Source organism: Phasianus colchicus, chromosome 1, assembly GCF_987193195.1.
Source record: "Phasianus colchicus chromosome 1, bPhaCol1.hap1.1, whole genome shotgun sequence".
Lineage (NCBI taxonomy): Eukaryota > Metazoa > Chordata > Aves > Galliformes > Phasianidae > Phasianus > Phasianus colchicus.
In genome coordinates this window covers 60,744,818-60,763,276 of record NC_143436.1, presented here as the reverse complement: position 1 = coordinate 60,763,276, position 18,459 = coordinate 60,744,818, and the positions used below count along the sequence as shown (strand labels likewise).

At 42.9% G+C, this 18,459-nt stretch overlaps 1 protein-coding gene across 4 annotated transcripts in view; it reads right to left on the bottom strand.

Annotated features, from left to right (window-relative positions):
- Positions 1-11,243, bottom strand: part of IQSEC3 (IQ motif and Sec7 domain ArfGEF 3) — a 103,160-nt gene extending 91,917 nt beyond the window's left edge. For all 4 annotated transcript variants that reach the window (XM_090144943.1, XM_090144956.1, XM_090144953.1 and 1 more), the window contains exon 1: positions 10,649-11,243. In XM_090144943.1, coding sequence (XP_090001069.1) covers positions 10,649-11,139 — 491 coding nt within the window. In that variant the 5' untranslated portion in view covers positions 11,140-11,243. The remainder of the gene's footprint in view (positions 1-10,648) is intronic.
- Between the last annotated feature and the right edge of the window lie 7,216 nt (positions 11,244-18,459).

Here is an 18,459-nt window from a genome sequence, read left to right as displayed (position 1 = left end):
CTTACTGCTTTGTAAGTCATACTGTCATTTGTGCTTGAGGTATTGGGATGTGAACTGTTCAGTGAGGACTTCCTAGCATCTCAAACCAATGTCACAAAAGAGAAAATAACTTCACAAGAGGAAGACAATTAAGAATGTGCCCTGCTGTCAATTAGACAAAATAGTGAGAGGAAAATGATGACAGATTTTCACCAGCATGTGAACAGGAATAATACACTTATTGACTGTGTGTGCAACCTGTGAAGGGACATAGGTGGGTAAGGTCCCCAGCATCTGTCCTGAAAAGCAGGGCTCACATCCCACGGTGATGAGAACTACTCATATACACTGTGGGCTTACAGTAATGTGCTCCTTCCTAGAGCACAGGACTCACAGATTGCAAAGGTGCCTTCAACCAGTTAGTATCTGTTAAGCATAATGTTCAGTATGTGTTGTTTATTATTAATTTCTCCTGAGTAGGAAGCCTCATGAAAATAGAACATAAACCCCTGTCATTCCTTCTCTCCCCCTACCTACATTAAGGTATCATTACAGTCATACACATAAATGAACCAGGCATTTGAAAACTCAGCAGCTTCTGCAGGATAAGGTTTCTGGAGCTTCTGGTGCTCCTGCATTCTAGTTTCCAGTGGGCCCTTTGTCATTATCCTTCCAACTTTGCCATGCTGCTGCCCTCTCTTCTGTTGGTTTATATCTCCCTGCACAGACAACCTCTGCAGAACCCAGAAGAGTGGTATATCCTATTCTACGACTACTGCATGGAGTTGGAGAGTATGTAGATGCATGCACCCATGGCCCCGAGGCAATGCTCCAGATGTTTTCAAGCTTGGAATTTGAAGAGCAAGCTAATATGGATCAAGAACCAGCCTGAAGGTTGCCCATAGCAGTCTAGAGACACGCTGTAGACTCCTCTCATCCTCTTCTTCTCACCTTCCCTTGTCACTAGTCTTTCCTCTTCTACTGATCTGTAAAGCAAACAGTCTGATTCTTCTCTTAAAAAATGAGAAGATATTTTCACTTTATTTGGGAGGATAAATATCTTTAAATATCTTGAGACCAATTTTTTGGGGGGGGAGTAGGAGGAGTAATGCTTTTTATCCATCAAAGACACACTCTGGCATTCACTGTCCTCTTGGCTGTATAAAAGCCATAGTAAAAGAGGCAACAGAGGTGGTACAATAGTTACAGACAGAGCATGTCTACTGAAGTTTATGTATTCAGCTTGATAAACTCAATCCTTTCTTGGCAGGAACAAGGGACCAGCAGTGGATGTTGCTGCAGCTAACATGGAGATCAGTATTTTCCCAAATGAGTAATGAATTCTTGGGGGAAACATTACAGCTATTGGCTGTGCCATCCCAAATGATTGATACAGCAAACATGCATAGAATCTGATAGACTAATAGCTAACTCAGACTAACTAGCCCCAGTAATAGGATATGAGGCAGTTCCAGAAGAAACATAACATCCAATGATATATACAAGTGTTCTCTCTCATCTCTTCAACTTTGAAGCTACGTAGTTAAGTGAGTTCAGCCATTTTCATTTAAGTGATAATAGAATCTGGCTCTTAGATTTACCTGGACTGCAAAATAGTATAAATTATTGATCAGAGCCATTCAGTCTACCTATCTTAGGAGTTGATTGGATATAGGTTTATCGGCACAAGACATCATACAAGAAAACTGCTTGAAGAGAGGTCTTTGGCATGAGAACCAAGGAATGATCAGGCAACAGAGAGATTCCTCAGATTCTCTGCAAGTTCAGATGAAGGTTAGTAATGTGTATGCGGATATCAGAACAAGCCCTGAGGACAAATCCAGTTATTGTGGTGAAGGGGGCCATGTGAGTACCTAGGCTGACACGGGCAATTCATTGGTGTTCTACTGGGAATGGACTTATAAATTAAAAACCATGAAACGAAAGAGAAGGACTTTGCGAGAATGCTGAAATGACTGCAGAGACAAAACTTTTCCTGGAACAGCCCCAAAGAGACAGAAACAGTATTCCTCCTGGAGGGGTGTAAAACAAGGAAGGACAGGTCTGAGCTTGGTTCCACAACTGAAGAGAGGTCATAATCTCTATTTCTTTTGGAAAATGCCACTATGTATAGAGTCCACTAAGGACCTCAGGGCAAAAACTGTGCCTCTCCAGGAGGCAGATCTGATAATGTTCCACAGAGGTGGTGCCCGTGCAGTCACAGCAGCAAGAAGATGCAGAATGCTGAGGCAGAAGGAGGTACTGTCAGAACAACTCTCTCACTGGACCAGAATAGTGTGAATCACTTTGGAGGACTGCCTGGAAATCTACATGAGAGAGACAAACAGATTGACAGCAAGGTCCTGAATGTTAATAGAAAGTTCCGAATTTTGAGAAAAAAACATCCAAGTATAGAAAGACTGAAGAAAACCCCAAGACTCCTTAAGATTCATAACATTCTAAGTGTCAATTTTGTACTGCACTTGAGAAAGATGTAGATGCTTTAGTGTGTTTCAGCAAATATAAATCAAACTATCTGGTAGCAACCTTCTCAATAGCAGCTTATGTCCACGTAAATACTGCCAGGTGGATTAAGATGATCCACCAACTTCATATGCAAATCCAGGAGGAGCAAGTCTCCATTTAGCAATGGTAGATCTCCACCTAGGTGCCCATTGGATTCCTACAGTAATTTCCCAATTCTTTGTAACTTTAATATTCCAAGTCTTTCAAAAGGTACACACAGAACACTAGCTCTATAAAAGGGTCACAGATTTGGAACGGACTGTTCAGCCACTTTGAAGCTAATTTTAAAAAATTGTTTAGGGTTTTACTGCCTAGATTCCATAGCAAAATATGTTTTCTGAGACCACATGTTTTATTTTTTTCTTTCAAAGCACGTATCTTTACCTTTCTGTGTGTGCGTGTGTGCATTAGTTCCTACTTTGTAACTAAGCCAGGTTTGAGTGAGTAATAGTGATCTCAGATGGGGTGGAAGAAAGAGAACTTCGTAGTTTCCATTGCAGAAAAGGATTCAGAGTGAACTGAACTCATTAGATAGAAGTGTCCGTGCTGGAGAGAGATGTTCTAAAAGCCTCAACACCTGGAGAAACTTAGATCAGAACTCACATCTTGTCAAGCATTAGAAAACATCACCATGACACAGGACTTTTGGAAGCCAAGCTTCACTATCTCTGCAGCTCAGTGACCCCCCTGGTTCTCGCCTAAAGGAGGGCAGGAAGGACAAGTTTTGTCATTTTTTCTTTCTTCAAAAGCAGCTCAATTTCCCCAAAACATCCCTGCTCAGATGTGACTAATCACGGAAAATATTGATCCCGTCCTATCCCTGTCAGAAAGTTATAACTTCAGAGTACATGAAAATAACAGCTGATCAATGAACACAATCTTAGCAAGGACAATAAAAATAATACCTGAATAAGAAGCAGACTGTGGGTTGATGTACAAAGTAGAGTACAGGCAAAAAAAAAGAAAAAAGAAAAACACACAAAAAAAACCCACACATTATAAAATAGAACAAATATATCTTTATAATCCTGCAGTACCAAAACTCTGACCTTAAATTAAAATACCGTAAGAAAACATAGCAAACTTATTACATAGAGAATCAGAATGCTGCTTTATGGCTTTCTCATTGTCCAATGCTATCTGTGTGATGAGTCGCTATTGCTATTGTCAACACTCATTTACACTAGTGGATGCATGTGTATTTGTGTGTGAGGACAGATACATAAAATCTGGTACAGATCCTCAGGTGATGTAAATTCCCATGGCTGTATTGACGTCAGTAAAGACACACTGATTTCCTCCAGCTAACAATTTGCCTTTCTGTATGTAAAAAGCACAGAAGCTAGGTGCTGTTTCAACTTTGCTCTCAGACACGTTAGACAAATGCAAATACATTCCATCTCATACGTGCAAATATACGTATTGCCTTTCAGTACACATTCAAGCAGCAACGGGAGATTTATGCTTCCTCCTATGCTGAAATGCATAAAAAGGACTGCTCCCGATCTGCCTGCCCACTGCTGTCTGTAACAATATATCCCCAGTTGCTTTGCTACAGATCTTAAAATATACGGAGATGAAAGGGACGGTCCAGCATCAGAAGTCTGTTAAAAATATATTAGGAGGAATTGAACTTTGATTCTAAGACTCCTCTAACTAAAAGATCTTTCTGCCTCTTCAGCAGGGCCATTGAGCAGAACAAATCCAATCTCATTTTCTTACCCAGAGCTTACGAAATGAAATTGCAATCTGCAGGATAGATGAATACAAGAATATTACTAGTTTGTTTCAGGATACCCTTCCTTGAGGGAAAAAATTACATATAATTTTTAAAAATTGCATGAAGAAGGGAAAAAAGGTCACATTTCAGGCTCTGTCTCTACAAACAACTCTTCTCATTTGCTCATGTGCTCTTACATGAGCTCTATGGAACGCAGCCCAAGTAATGATCAGAGGCTACAGGTAATCTGTGGCAAATGAAATATTCTCCATCTGTTTTGCAGAGGAATATTTCTGGCTATCTATAATGTTTTTCAAACGGAGAAATAACAAAAGATTTCACTCCAGAGAATGAAGGGGAAGGGGGGGGAGGGAGTTGGGAAGAGAGAAAGAAAGAAAACATTGCTGAAAAATAGAAGGAAAGGGGGAAAAAAAAAAGCAACAAAACAATTATAGGGAAAATAACAGCAAAAGCAGAGGGTGTATAAACCCTAGGTACAGAAAGATTAACTCTTTTAAAATACTTTAAAAGCTCTTTTTTACTGTTTCCACTTTTACTCCAGGGCAGAACAATTGAAATCTAGATGGTCAGGATAGGGAAATCACTGTAATTAAACAAATCTGTTTGTCTACAGGTTTTTTGCTTGCAGAAATACATTTTGCTTTATCAGGTAAGCAGTTATTTTGAATGAGCAGAGAGCAAGCAAAAACTAAACAAAGACCAAAGTGCCAGGCAACAAGCTCTGCTCTGGTGTCATCAGAGGACTAGAAAGGCATCCCAAGATTACTGCAGCTTACTTTGGGTAAAAGCAAACAATTTCATGTATGGTATAAGTGGGGATGTGTACTACACCTCATATAAGTAGCCACTTGCTGCATGCATAAACTACATACCATGCTTAAACTGTATATTCCTGTGTGCAATTTGAGAAGGACATGGAAATATCAATCGTTCGTTGCAGTCTGAGAGAGAGTGTTCTTCCACTCTGTATGTGCTGCACAGTACGGAACAGCCCTCCTAACAGTCACCTGGCACTGAGTCCATGGCAGGAATTCTCAAGGGCATTTTTAATATCTATTCATTTGGGGTGTTTTTCCTTTTATAAAACTTCCAAACAGTCATGCAAGAATTCTTCTGATGGCTAACAGTGTTGCTATGTGAGTCCGTTGCTCCTGAAGTCCATTCATGAGCCTTAACCTTGGATCTGCCTCAGAAGTGACACCAAGTCAGCCAATACAAAAGGTATACAAGAAAGGCACCCTTACTACCAGAGAAGAGCCTGGCTACAATAGAACATATAACTGAGTGACTTAGAATTTTCTCTACCTAACAAGAAAAACAAAACAATGCATTTGCACCCCCTTCATATAAGCATTAAAAAACGCACATCTGTTGCTGTTGCTTTCAGCCTCTCTTCTTGAAAGGCCAGTATGAGCCCTTGTGATCAGAGGCTCTGCTCTAACGGGGCTCAGGACTCAGAAGCCAGCAGTATCTGTCCAAAGCACCACTAGGAAGTATTTCACACAGATTCCTGCCTTATTACTACCTCATGACACTTCCAGACAGCCAGAGAGATTTCATACAATGTTATTTTCAGGCCTTGGTACTGTGTTGCTCCATCCAGGATATTACACAGCACCATACAGGTACTGTCCCTGTGGGTGGAAATCCTCATGCCATCTTAACAAAGTAATTTCAGAGCAATAATTTCATCCTGATCTCTTCCCAAACTGAGATTTTTTCCTTCTCTTTCTTCACCTGTAATTTCTTATAATATTCTCATGAATCATTAATTCCATATTTCTTTTCCTGGGGCTTTACCAACCCCGATGCAGATGTGACGCAGGTGTGTTCATACCATAAAGAAAGTCTTCGTTTGATTATCATGTGAATGGAACCAGCAACCAGTATCATGGAATGGTACAAGTACAAATACATCCTAAAATGGGACGTATTCACAGAATCTGCTTTCTTTTTTGCATCTCATTGTGATCTTTATTTCAGCCTCATCTAAGCAGAGCTTTAGCATCTATGTAGCTACGCCAATGTAAACCTCTGTCATTTGAAACCAGCTCACAGCAACGTACTCCAAATAACTTTTGATGGTGAAACTGTGCATCGCTCGCAGAGATCTGCAGAACCCAGGGCAGCACCAATGGAACTATTTCTGCTGTGTGAAACCTCAAGGGAATTGAACTCTGAAATAGGCTGGGGGAAATATGAATCTAAAAGAATGAAAGCAGAGGGCAAATCACCCAGAGTGAAAGGAATGAGTATCTGGGGTATGGAAGTAATTCAGAATTCCTCTGTCCTTTCTTTTTTTTTTTTTTTTTTTTTTTTTTTTTTTTTTTTTGCTGGTGCAATGCGCAAATATAGCAAAATATGTTAATAGTAAGCCATAATATTTACAGTTATTGTTAGTATCCATTGAAATCAGTGGGATTTTGTCTAATGCCTTTACCCTGGAGATAATCCATAGAATAGAACATTAATGCATAGTTAAAAGGAAAAAATTATGGAAAACAGCACCTCTGAATATGCAGTATCTTCAGTTTAAAGTTACATAATTGAGCTTTTGAAATTAAACAAAAATATAGCAAACAGCCTCAGACCACAAAACCAACTGAGTCTAACATTGTCTTTTAAAATATGTCTCTCTACTGAGATAAAAAATACTATCCTATCCCAACACGAAATAGAATAGGTTTCAACCTAATGCAAATGTATACGAGCTATAAGACCTCTGGGAAAATTGTAGAAAAATTCTTCTAAGAGTTCTGAGAGTTTGTTTTGCATGAGGAGATTATCTTATAGAGCAAACACAGACTAATAATTTAAAGGAAGCATTTAGCTTCTTTATGTTGTACTCCTTCTACACCTCGTTTTCAGTGTTGGTGACATAGTTGAGAGAAGACCTGGGATGATACGCAGAATGCTCATAAATTGCATCTGTGCCTTTCAATGGAAAGAACTATAATGGAATACTGGCTATTATTGTAATTGAATTAATCCAAGTGAGTTTTGCAGATAATGCACAGGCTTAAAATCCGAAGTCCTTCCATAGGCAGAGTTCCCATCCAGAGAGTTTCACCGACAAAAAGACTGCAGGATTCAGGCCATTTAGAGTCAGTGTGCTAAATTCAGCCCCGTGGCACTTCTCTGATACTCAATGACTGGCACTGAGGATTGGAAATGAAGGTAGTTTGCTGATAAAGAAGGGAAGGAACGTTTATACTCACATTTGACAATACCTGGGATGGTCCCATAAGACAAGAGGCTGCTTAGTAAGGGTGATCTAAGCTATGCTAATTTGGCAACCTGTATTTTTGAAGCAAAACATTCCATGACGAATGACCTTATTTTTTTGTTTTTAAAGCTGTGAGGTGCTTATGCAATAGATTCCTAAGGTAGAAAGAGACAGATGCCGTGGAATAATAATCAGCCTAATTCTTGCCGAGGATCTCTGCAAAACCTTTCTGCTCGTCTCTCCTTTCATAGGTAAGCTCAGTGCCACCACTCGCACACAATACGCAGCAACAATTAGCGTGCCTCTGCAAAACTCAGGAATTCTTCTCTTCTGGAGGATGATTTATGTTTTTTCCTCTTTAAAAATACATTTAAACAGCAACAACTTATTGAAGAAATCTAACAATGAAAATAAGACTCAACTTTCCCTTAAAAGAAGAGACGCTTCTGTTGTGGCTTTTTCTTGCAAGCCCCTTACAGAAGACTGCCCATGAATAGTCACGCGTGCCCAAAAGCTCAGCTCTTCTCTTCTATCCAGAGCTTGAGGTGAGCTGGGCTGCATAAAAAGCTCAGTCCGAGCTCAAAATGAGCAAAATCCCTGGGCTGTGTCTGAAGTGAAAAGGGGCATCACTAGGACATTTAAACACGCTGACCAGAACCCCCTGTTTTGTGATGCAGAGGAAATTCCATTACAGACAGGCACTGCCTGGGTGCTGCTTTTACCACTAATTTCAGCCACTGCATCTCATCAGGTTAAAATATAATTTCTCTTCTGTTTAGAGTGGCCATTTTCTGTAGCAAACAGGCAGTTCCTATGCTCTAGGCTAAGGGGAAAAAATAGAGAACACTGAATATCAGGGCTCATCATACAGGGAAAAAACATTTTTAGGGAGGAAGGAAGGGAGCGCAGATACCTAATCTGTGTAAGCATCAAAATATGTGTCCCCTGCTGTCACACAGAATCCAAAATACAACTCTCAGGTTGGCCAGCTGGATCACAAGGGATACTGGGCATGCTGTCAAATAGGTGGTGAAAGATCCTCCACATCCAAGTTGCTGTTAAGTTAGATTTTGCAGTCTCTTTAAGATCCTTCTAACAGTCAGAGATGACAAAGGATGAAACTCAGTAAATAAATCAACGGGGAAAAGAAAGAAACCTGCAGGAGTGAGAAATGTAGACGACTTTGCATCTCTCAAATTTGCCATTTTATACAAAGATTTTGGTTTGCCTAAGCTATAGAAGGAAACAGAAGCAATCTATTTTAATCTTTCTGAGTGAACAGTGCTGCAGGGATTGCTGTGTTATCCCCAGCATCAGCCTTAACTTTCCACAAAGAGGATACATCTATCTATCTATCAATTTATCTATCTATCCATCCATCCATCCATCCATCCATCATACAGATTACAGTATGAAATGTCAGCAATCAACAGTGTTCTTAATGCACATCTCTGTGCCTCTGGATATGAAGGAAAGGTCTGCGATTCTTCCCTCAGTCAAATCCCACTGCAAAAATCTCAGATAAGGAGGTATTTAGACTCATGCACAAAAATTGATTCCTCAATCTGCCTAATGACGCATGCTAGGAACTGTTCAGAAGAAAGGAAAGCTGTTGTTGATACGATGTTTCTAACAGAGCCTTCACTGCAGAGATTCACTATTTAAGAACCAATGAGGTTGATCATGCATTTTTACACAGGTTTCTTACTGCTTTGACTTGAGTGACTTAAGCTAAGCTGGATTCCGGATTTACAGCAGTTGGCATGAGCTCTGGATCTGGCCCTATGCTGTGTCTTTTTAAAACTTCATTCACTGCATGCTAAATAATGGTCAGATCCTGCAAACGCAAATGCTTACACCTATCTCAATATTCTCTCTGTATTAATCAGAACATTCCCTTTAAGCTGTGATTGCGACATTGATTCATCACAGTGCAGTATTTTAGGAGCATGGCCCCATCTTTTGGGATTCAAGCGTGCCTTCACTGTAGATAATCCTTTAATAGTATTTCCTCAATAGTAATTTCTCCAATGATTTTCACAGGATCACGTGATAGATGCTCTATGCTTTTATGAAGTGCTGTAACTCCACTCAACCCCAACTGAAAATCCAGCTCCATGTCATAGCTACGCTGCTGCATTCAAAGCCAACATGAGAGAGAAGGGGGCCTTTCATTTAAAGTGTCTAAAGATATACAGAAAACATTTTGCTCTATGCTTTGTGCCACATACTTTATTTGTTTTTGACATGACCACAAGCAAAATAGGGCTCATTCTAGGAAAGAAGCGTGGATCTAGTTTTACTACTTACTTTAGCTTCTTTCTTACATAAAAGAAACCACGTTAGAGACTGCACTCCTTCTCTTCCTAACTTCACTACCTGGACTCAAGCAGAATACATTCCCTTGCTTTCAAAGTGCCTCAACATAGCCCAGTACAGCTGTAATTACCAGCTGGTGAACCGATGACATATACTGGATGTGTAACCCAAGAAAATGTGACTCTCCAGCAGTAGCTTCTTCCACCGGCTATCATCAGGAATGCTCATCCTTGTTTACTAGACACGCATGCACAGGGAGCATTATCAGTATTCAGTTCTAGTATGAAGCTTTCTTCACTGGAGAGGAAAGACCAGCAAAAATACTTTGTCCTTTTGAGGAGCTGGATCAGAATCAGGTGCCGCTCGCCAAAAATATATACATTAAGGCAACCGACACAAAAGTGTGAGATGCATCGTATACGTCAAACATACGAACAGCATCTATCTCTCCCTGAACCCACACACATCACGTGCGGCACAATGCATACCCGAGACCCTTGCATCAGTGAGGGCAGGAAATCCCAGCTCTCGGGAAGGAGTGGGGATTTTCCTTTCCCGGGATGACGGCTTTTTGACAGATACCGGTGACTTAAGGCAAACAGAAGCTGCCGTCCTTAGCAAAGCTTCTCGCCGCCTGGGCTGCACCGCACTCGCCTCCTCAGCGACCGATTTATTTATGACAGTCAATGAGGGCACGGTGCTGTGTGTGAGCAGCGCGGGTGAGCGGCCCGCAGACACCCGTAGCTGCACACGCCGGCGGCGCCCGGTCTGCGGGCTCCGATCCGCGCTCTGCCCTCTCTCCCAAGGAGGGATTCCCCACCCACCCGCACGCCGCCCCTTCTCCCCTCCTCACTCACTCCGGTCTCCGGCTCAGGATGCCTTTCCCGATGGCCTGGGGGGCCTTGTGCTGGAGCAGCGAGGAGCAGCAGCCCTTCTCTCTGCCGTCCTTTTCGGCGGGGTGCTGGTGGGGCTGCGCAGCGGGATGCTGGTGCCCGGCGGCCCGGCCCGGTCCCGCGGTTGCCGCTTTGCCCGCGGGCTGCGGCGCCGGGAGCTGTTGGTGGTGCTGGAGCGGCTCGGGCTGGCCCGGCGACGGCGGCGGCGGCGGCGGCGGCGGGGGCTGCTCGGCCGGAGGGCCCGCGGGCGGCGCGGGGGCGGCGGGGGGCTCGGCGGGAGCCGGCTGCTGCCCGCGGAGGTTGCGGTTCTCGGTGCTCAGCTCGTCCAGCCGCCTCTCCAGCTCGTCGATGCGCTGCCGCTGGGTGTGGATGAGGCTCTGCTGGTTCTGCACGATGGCGGTGAGCTCCTTCAGGTAGAGCACGGCGCGCACCGGGTTCTCCAGCAGGCTCTCCATGCCCCGGCTGCCGGACCGGGCCCCTCTGCCCGGCCGCCGGAGCTCCGGCGAGAGCGGAGCGGGTTGCGGGGAGGCGCCTGGCCGCCCCACGCGCGCGCACACACACACACACACACACACTCACGCACGCTCGCTCACGCGAGCGCGCGCGCCCGCCTGACCGACGGGGCACGCGCGCGGGCACGCGCGACCAGCGGCCGCTCGCTCACGCGCGCGGAGAGCGAAGCCCGGCGGCTCCGCGCCTGCCCGGGCCCCCACGCGCCACGCACGGCGAGAACGGGGGAAGGAGAGAGGGAAGAAAGGGGCGGGTTCCGCCGCCCAGACCCCGCCCCGCTCCGCCGCGCACGCGCAGGGGGAGGGGGGATACAGGCGCGGTGAGGTGCGCGGGTTGGGCCGTGCGACCGAGGGGCCGTCCGCTCGCCGGTGCCGAGGGGAAGGTGCGGCGGGAGAGGGCTCCGCCTGGAGGCTCTGCCCGTCGTAGAGCCTGTTGCAGCGCCCTGCTCGCGTCCCCCCCGAGCGGCATCTGTAGATGTTGCTTTGATGCATGCTTCGTCTTCTTTTTTTTTTTCTTGCCGTCGTGCTTAATTGACTAGCATGATTTGGGCTAGTTTTGTCTGCCCAGAGTGCTTTTGCTTATCTTGTTAACGTGTAGAAGGTGGGGCCAAAGCTGAACGTAGGGTGATAAATTTTGGAAACATCTGCTGCATCCTCATAAATAGAGTCAAAAAAATCACCACGGTTGCAAAACACCTCCAAGATCATCCAGTCCGACCTCCCTCCAGTCACCAATATTTCACGCTGACCACATCCCTCAGTACCACATCCACACATTTCTTGAACACCTCCATGGATGGTGACTCCACCACCTCCCGGGCAGCCTGTTGCAGCACCTGGCCACTCTTGGAGAGGAAGTACTTCCTAACACTCAACCTGAATCTCCCCTGACACAACTTGAGGCCATTCTCTCATCCTATTGCTAGTTACATGGGAGAAGAGGCCAACCCCACCTCACTACATCCTCCTCTCAGATAGTTGTAAAGACTGATAAGGTCCCCCCTGAGACTCTTCCAGGCTGAACAACCCCAGCTCCCTCAGTCACTCCCCTGTGCTCCAGACCCCTCACAGCTTCACTGCCCTTCTCTGGACACGCTCCAGAACCTCAATGTCTTTCTTGTACTGAGAAGCCCAAACCTGAACACAGCAGCCTGGCCTCACCAGTGCTGAGTACAAAGAGATGGTCTCTTCTCTGCTCTGCTGGCTGCGCTATTTCTGTTGCAAGCCAGGATGCTGTTGGCCTTCTTGGCTACTTGGGCACACTGCTGGCTCATGTTCAGCCGAGTGTCAATCAACACTCCCAGGTCTGTTTCTTCTACACAGTCTTCCAGACGCTCTGTCCCAAGCCTGTAGGATTCCTTGAGGTTGCTGTGGCCAAAGTACAGGACCCGGCATTTGGTCTTGTTGAACTTCATGCCATTGGCCTCAGCCTAGCTATCCAGCCTGTCCAGATCCCTTTGCAGGACCTTTCTTTACCTAGGCAAATTGACACTTCCTCCCAGGTTGGTGTCACCTGCAAACTTATTGAGCATGCACTCAATGCCCTCATCCAGGTCATCAATAAAGATTGAACAGGACAGGCCCCAGTACCAACCCCTGTGGAACATTACTTGCGACCAGTTGCCACATGGATTCACCACCACTCTCTTGGCCCGACAATCCAGGCTGCTCTTTACCCAGCAAAGAGTGTACTTGTCCAAGCCATGGGCTGCCAGCTTTGCCAGGAGGTTGGCCACTCCTTTGAAGTTTTGGTCTCCATCAACTTCTTAAGAAGAGAACAAGACTCCACGTGGAGTTCTCCTCTGGCGCAGGGCTGTGGGTTAGACAAGTAATAGGCAGGGCCTCTGCTTTTTATTGCCATGCAGATTGTGTCCATAGCTCAAGAAATGCTTTTCCTGCCCTTCCTCATCCACAGCTGTTCTCAAACTTGGGTCTGAGAAGCTACCTGCATGTTTTCTACCATATCCATTCACAAGTGGCCTGGCTAAGAGTAATATCGCTATTTACCAGAACTCCAGCATAGATCCACACAGAATTTTGATGATCTCTGTGAAGGGTTAGAAGCAGCAACCTTTCCAATATCTGCTGTTAACAAGTAGCCAGACCTGCTTGTGGGCAAACACGTGATTCAACCAAGCATATGAAAGTTCCAAGTCCACAAAACAAAAATCAACTGTTTTACGAAGATTGTTTTGAGAGGGTAGAGCTACTTTTGTCTTTTTGCATCAGCAGAAACAGTACTGTAGCAAGGATCTCCTGAAGTGCAGAACTGAGAAATGTAAAGAATCTCAGTTTCAGATGAGCAGAAAGGTGTATTTCCAGTCTTTTCTGTTCACAGATAGCTTTGAGAATGTAAACTGCTGCAAACAGGATCACCAGGATTAGAAACTCTTCACAGATTCCTTCTAAAAAAGAACTGTTATTCACAGTTCTCTACAGCAAGCACGTAGATGGCTTTTGGGCATCATGAAACACTGTTGAATGTCCCCTGTATGCTGGAGGAAGACACCAGAGTGAACTCTAAGGGCATTCAAATGCCACTTAGCTTACAATTTATATTGTAAAATTTTAAGGAAGACCTTCCATTGCCTAGTTTGCCATTTATGTCTTGTTATGGAGCTTTGACCGAGCAGAAACTTAGCAAGGTGAGAGATGGTTAGAGAGGAATGTGAAAAAAGGCTCACACAGAAATATGTGAACGTACCAAAGATTTTTCTTGAAAAGCGTAGAAAATATTAATTTAGGAATTTGTGCTGCAGTCTCCTTTCAGTGACACAACTGAGCAGCAACAGTTCAATCCTTCCTCATAAGCATAGATTAAAGAGAAATTAGTGGACATAATGTACTTTTTGCATTGACACGTTCTGGGAAAGAACTAGGGATAGCTGAGAGTGAAGTTGTGTATGTATATTTGCACAGATATAAAAGAGCTACCTTGTCCCTGTAAGGAGAGTCTGAAAGCAGAGACTGATTCTCTTGCAGAACACATCAGGCATGCATCAATACAGGCTAGGGACTGACCTGCTGGAAAGGAGCTCTGCAGAGAAGGACCTGGGTGTCCTGGTGGAAAACAGGTTGGCCATGAGGCAGCAGCGTGCCCTTCTAGAGAGAGTCCAGCAGAGGGCCGCAAAGACGGTTAGAGGCCTGGCGTAGCTCCCTCAGGAGAACAGGCTGAGAGACTAGGGGCTGCTCAGCCCCTATAATATAGGCTAATTATAAATATTTAATAGGAAGGAGTCGAGTGGTTGGGGCCAGGCTCTTTTCAACGGTGCCCAGTGACAGAACAAGGGGCAATGGACACAAATTGGAACATAAGAAGGTCCATATGAACATGAGGAAAAACTTTTTTACTTCAAGGGTTAGAGAGGACTGGAACAAACTGCTCAGAGAAGGTTATGGAGTCTCCTTCCCTGGAGATATACAAGACCCACCTGGACACTTTCCTCTAGAACTTACTCTAGAGAAACCACTTTAGTAGAAAGATGGAATAGATCATCTCCAGAACTTCCTTCCAACCCCTACAAATATACCATTCTATGATTCTGTTTTATATCTCAGGGGCTAACCCTGTATGCAGTTCTATCTTCATATTGGATATAATGTTCCTTAACTGCCCAGCTGGGTAAAAGCAGTGGCAAAAAAAAAAAGGGTCATGTACACTGTGCTCTCCTATCCACATACAATAAGATAGGTTGCAGCATGTATTCTTAAAGTAATAGTAACTAAAGAGAAAAATTACCCTGGTGTGGAAGGTCAGGGATGGGAAAACACAGCTTGGAAGTTCCATGGTGCTTGAATGCTTATTGGGTGATGTTTTACTGTGGACCTGATATATTCATTCATTTGTTGCAGCTTTCATTTGCTTGACCAGCCTTGCTAGCCCAGTTTCTACTCATAAATCTCTGTAATAAATTAAACAAAGACATATAGCCACAGATTGGTAAGTGAGAAATAATTAAGCTAGGAGAATCAGAAAGAAAGCAGTTTTCTGTATGGATCTGGTGACTGGTAGACAGGAATTGTACGACTCAGCCCTGACCTTCTGGGTTTCTACAGAGAGCGCAAGCCAAAGAAAAATGCAACAGAATGCTCTTATGCCTAATATGAAAGACCACGCAGGGATCTACTTATAAAATTTCAACTTCATAATAAGAAAATTCAGTGAAGACAGTGTATTCATTCAAAAGGAATGTGCAAAGATATCAGAAGAAATTTAATGTCTTCTTTTGCTCAGGAAGCAAGATTCCCACATAGCTAGGAAACGCCTCCTCTTTTATCCAGCCATCACTGTGTCCCCTTGATTATATTGCCACAATACCTAGCATATATCATTTGAAAATTCTGCACATTAGTGAGGTAAGCTTTACTGTCTGCAGAAGATGAATGCTAGGATCGTAGCCATCAGAAATAGGGACATGGGGACACAGGAGGCAGGGCTGGTGAGGACAGGTCTCTGACTTCAAGCATCTTTGGCATTTAGCCCATTCTTCAAGTCATTAAATGCTGCTGTTTCTCTTTGTAGGAAAGATGACATATAGAGGAAAACAATGGTAAAGGTGATGAATTCTGTTAAAACTATTTTTGCTAGAGATAATTTGTTGGCATTGTGTTTTACAAAGTCCTGATTCTTTTTGGTCCGTTCCAGAAAAAAAAAAAAAAAGAAAAAAAAAAAGGATTAATTATGTTATTATGGAATAAAGTGCTTCCCTTATCCACTTAACAAGGTGCTTGGGCATTGCACAGACAATTGCAATTAAAGTACAGCAGTAATAATTAAAATAAGCGTGCATAATAAAAACAAAACAAAATGCAAATAAGCAAAGCCCCAGGATTTAATGGAAAGGTCTAATACTACAGGATTTAAATTTATATTTATTTAGCTATTTACTTCAGTCAGAGCAGAGTGGATCCACAAATAAGACTATACTAATAAGCATACATGATAGGGAAGGTAGAACAAATTTTACTGCAGAGTGTTCTTGTAACTTTTTTCTGAGAGGTTCTAATCCCTCTTCAGTTTGCAACAGCTCTCTGAAACTTGATGCAAACAAATTCTTCCTGCCTCTTGACAAGTAGAGACTTTCCGTGTTTTTCCATTTGAAATTATATTCAAGCCATTTCCCACCTCTCCATTTCATCTCCTTTTCCTGGACAGGAGCTCCAAGAAATCCAGGCATTCTGCTCCCAATTTCTTGCACTGATCTCATTCTCCTGCACACTGTTGGTCAAGGGCTTCCAAGGTAAAACCTTTCTCCTGGTAGTTCAGAATCCAAAGTGCTACGAGTGTGTGATATAGCTTAGGTTCCCAGCTATGATTTTATTGCCTTCTTATCATATACTTATAACAGTGTTGTTGGTTTGTTTGTTACGTATACTTCAATAAGACATATATTTCTATTGTCTTTCTTTTAGTTATGCACAAGCATAACTGAATATAGCAAAGATTATTGATATCAAGTCTTTACAGCCCAAGGAGTGGCATATTTAGTTTTGGCCAACCCACCTGAACTCACATTTTCTCCCCTCTTCTTCCTGTTCCTCTTATTAAAGTGTGAAAGAATGTTGAGTGAAATCATTACAGCCAGTGGTGTTTCCCAATCTATCTATTCTCATTCAGTCATTAAAAACGACACATAAGGAAGAATTACACAAATAATCTTAAAAGGAAGAACTGAGTAAAAGTGGCAAAAAGATGTGGAGGAGGGGAAGAGAAGGGGAAAGGAAAGGGGAAGGGGACTGGGAGAAAGAAGGAAAAGGAAAGAGAAAGGGGGAGGGGAAGGATCAAGGAATGGGAATCACAGTCTTCTGTTGCCATCTTCCCCTCTGATTTCTGCAGAAGATGGGGCTTTTTCACCCCCACCTGGAAGTTAGCAGCTGCTTGAGTAGAGATTCTTAAAACTACTCACAAACAGACTACAGAACAAAAATTTCCTGCAGGGATTAGATGAATAATTTCAAAATAGAAGATAGAATGAAGACAATCACAATGTACTCATACATAATTCATGCATGGGAAAAAAAAAAATCTGCATCTCCTAAATGCTTCTTTCACTCAGATTTCTTTCACTTAAGGCCTCATCCAAAACTATTCAGATCAATGAGAGATATTTCATCATCTTGAGTCTAAGCCAAGTCAGTATCTGCTTACACCTGTTAAATAGATGGATAAACTGAAGCTAAGATTATTTGTGTTGCCCATGATCACAAAGGGCACCACTGTGGGCCTGTAATCACAAGGAACTAGAGTCAAGAGCAGTATTTCCTCTATTTCAGATGAGGAATGAGTAAAGGCAGGAGGAGTCTACTGGCATCCTACTTTTGATCCTGCACCAAAAGACTGAGTGGTATAGTTTGCAATCTTACCTATGTTCTTTAAAATGAAACCTACAACATGCTGAGCTATTTCTCTCATGTTAGGGCTGTCAAATTGTTAATTTAAACTGATATCACAAAATCAGAAGCAAAGGGAAAATATCTTGTTCTATAAATCAAACATAAAGAGCTGAGATGTGGTAAGCACAAATGCTTCACTTTCTTTCATTGCTCTTTTTTTTTCTATTCAGTGAAGTACAGCTAAACTGGCACATAAATATTTCAAAACAGCTGCTCATCAAGAAAAAGGTATGAATTCTGTATTGTAGCCTTAGCTGAGATGTGTAGTTTTGACACATTTGAAAATCCTGACTATATATATGAAATGTGCTATTGCAACCTTGCATTATTTACTACAACTTTAAAGAATGGAAGTCCCTATTTGGAATGCACTTTCCTTTTGTAATGTTGCTAAATGTCACATTATTTCCTGTCTTTTTCATGAAATAAATCTTTGCCCGCTTAATTGATTAATTCCAGAGAGGAAAAGCTGTGCAGAGACATTTTCTTCTGTGTCAGTCAGGATTTTGTTTGAACTGACAGTTGTTGAGTTTTTTGTAAATACTGCGGGAAAGTGAAAAAAGATGGAAAATGAGCTTAACTTACCAAATCTTATCTGACCAGTCCCACTGAATTTAGCAGAGATTTCCAGATGGGACAAGCTTGTGTGATCTGACCTTGCATAAGATGCACAGAAAAAAATAAAATAAAATAAAAATTGAATAGTGTTAAGCCTAACTCTTGCTCCAAATAGAAGATTTGTCTGCAGTGGCAGAGATCAAACATAGTTAAGAAAACAGCAAAATATATATATATATACCACATGCATGAACAGAATAAATTTCAGTTCAGGCTACAATATACCATATTTCTGATGAGCAGCTGTTCTAAAAT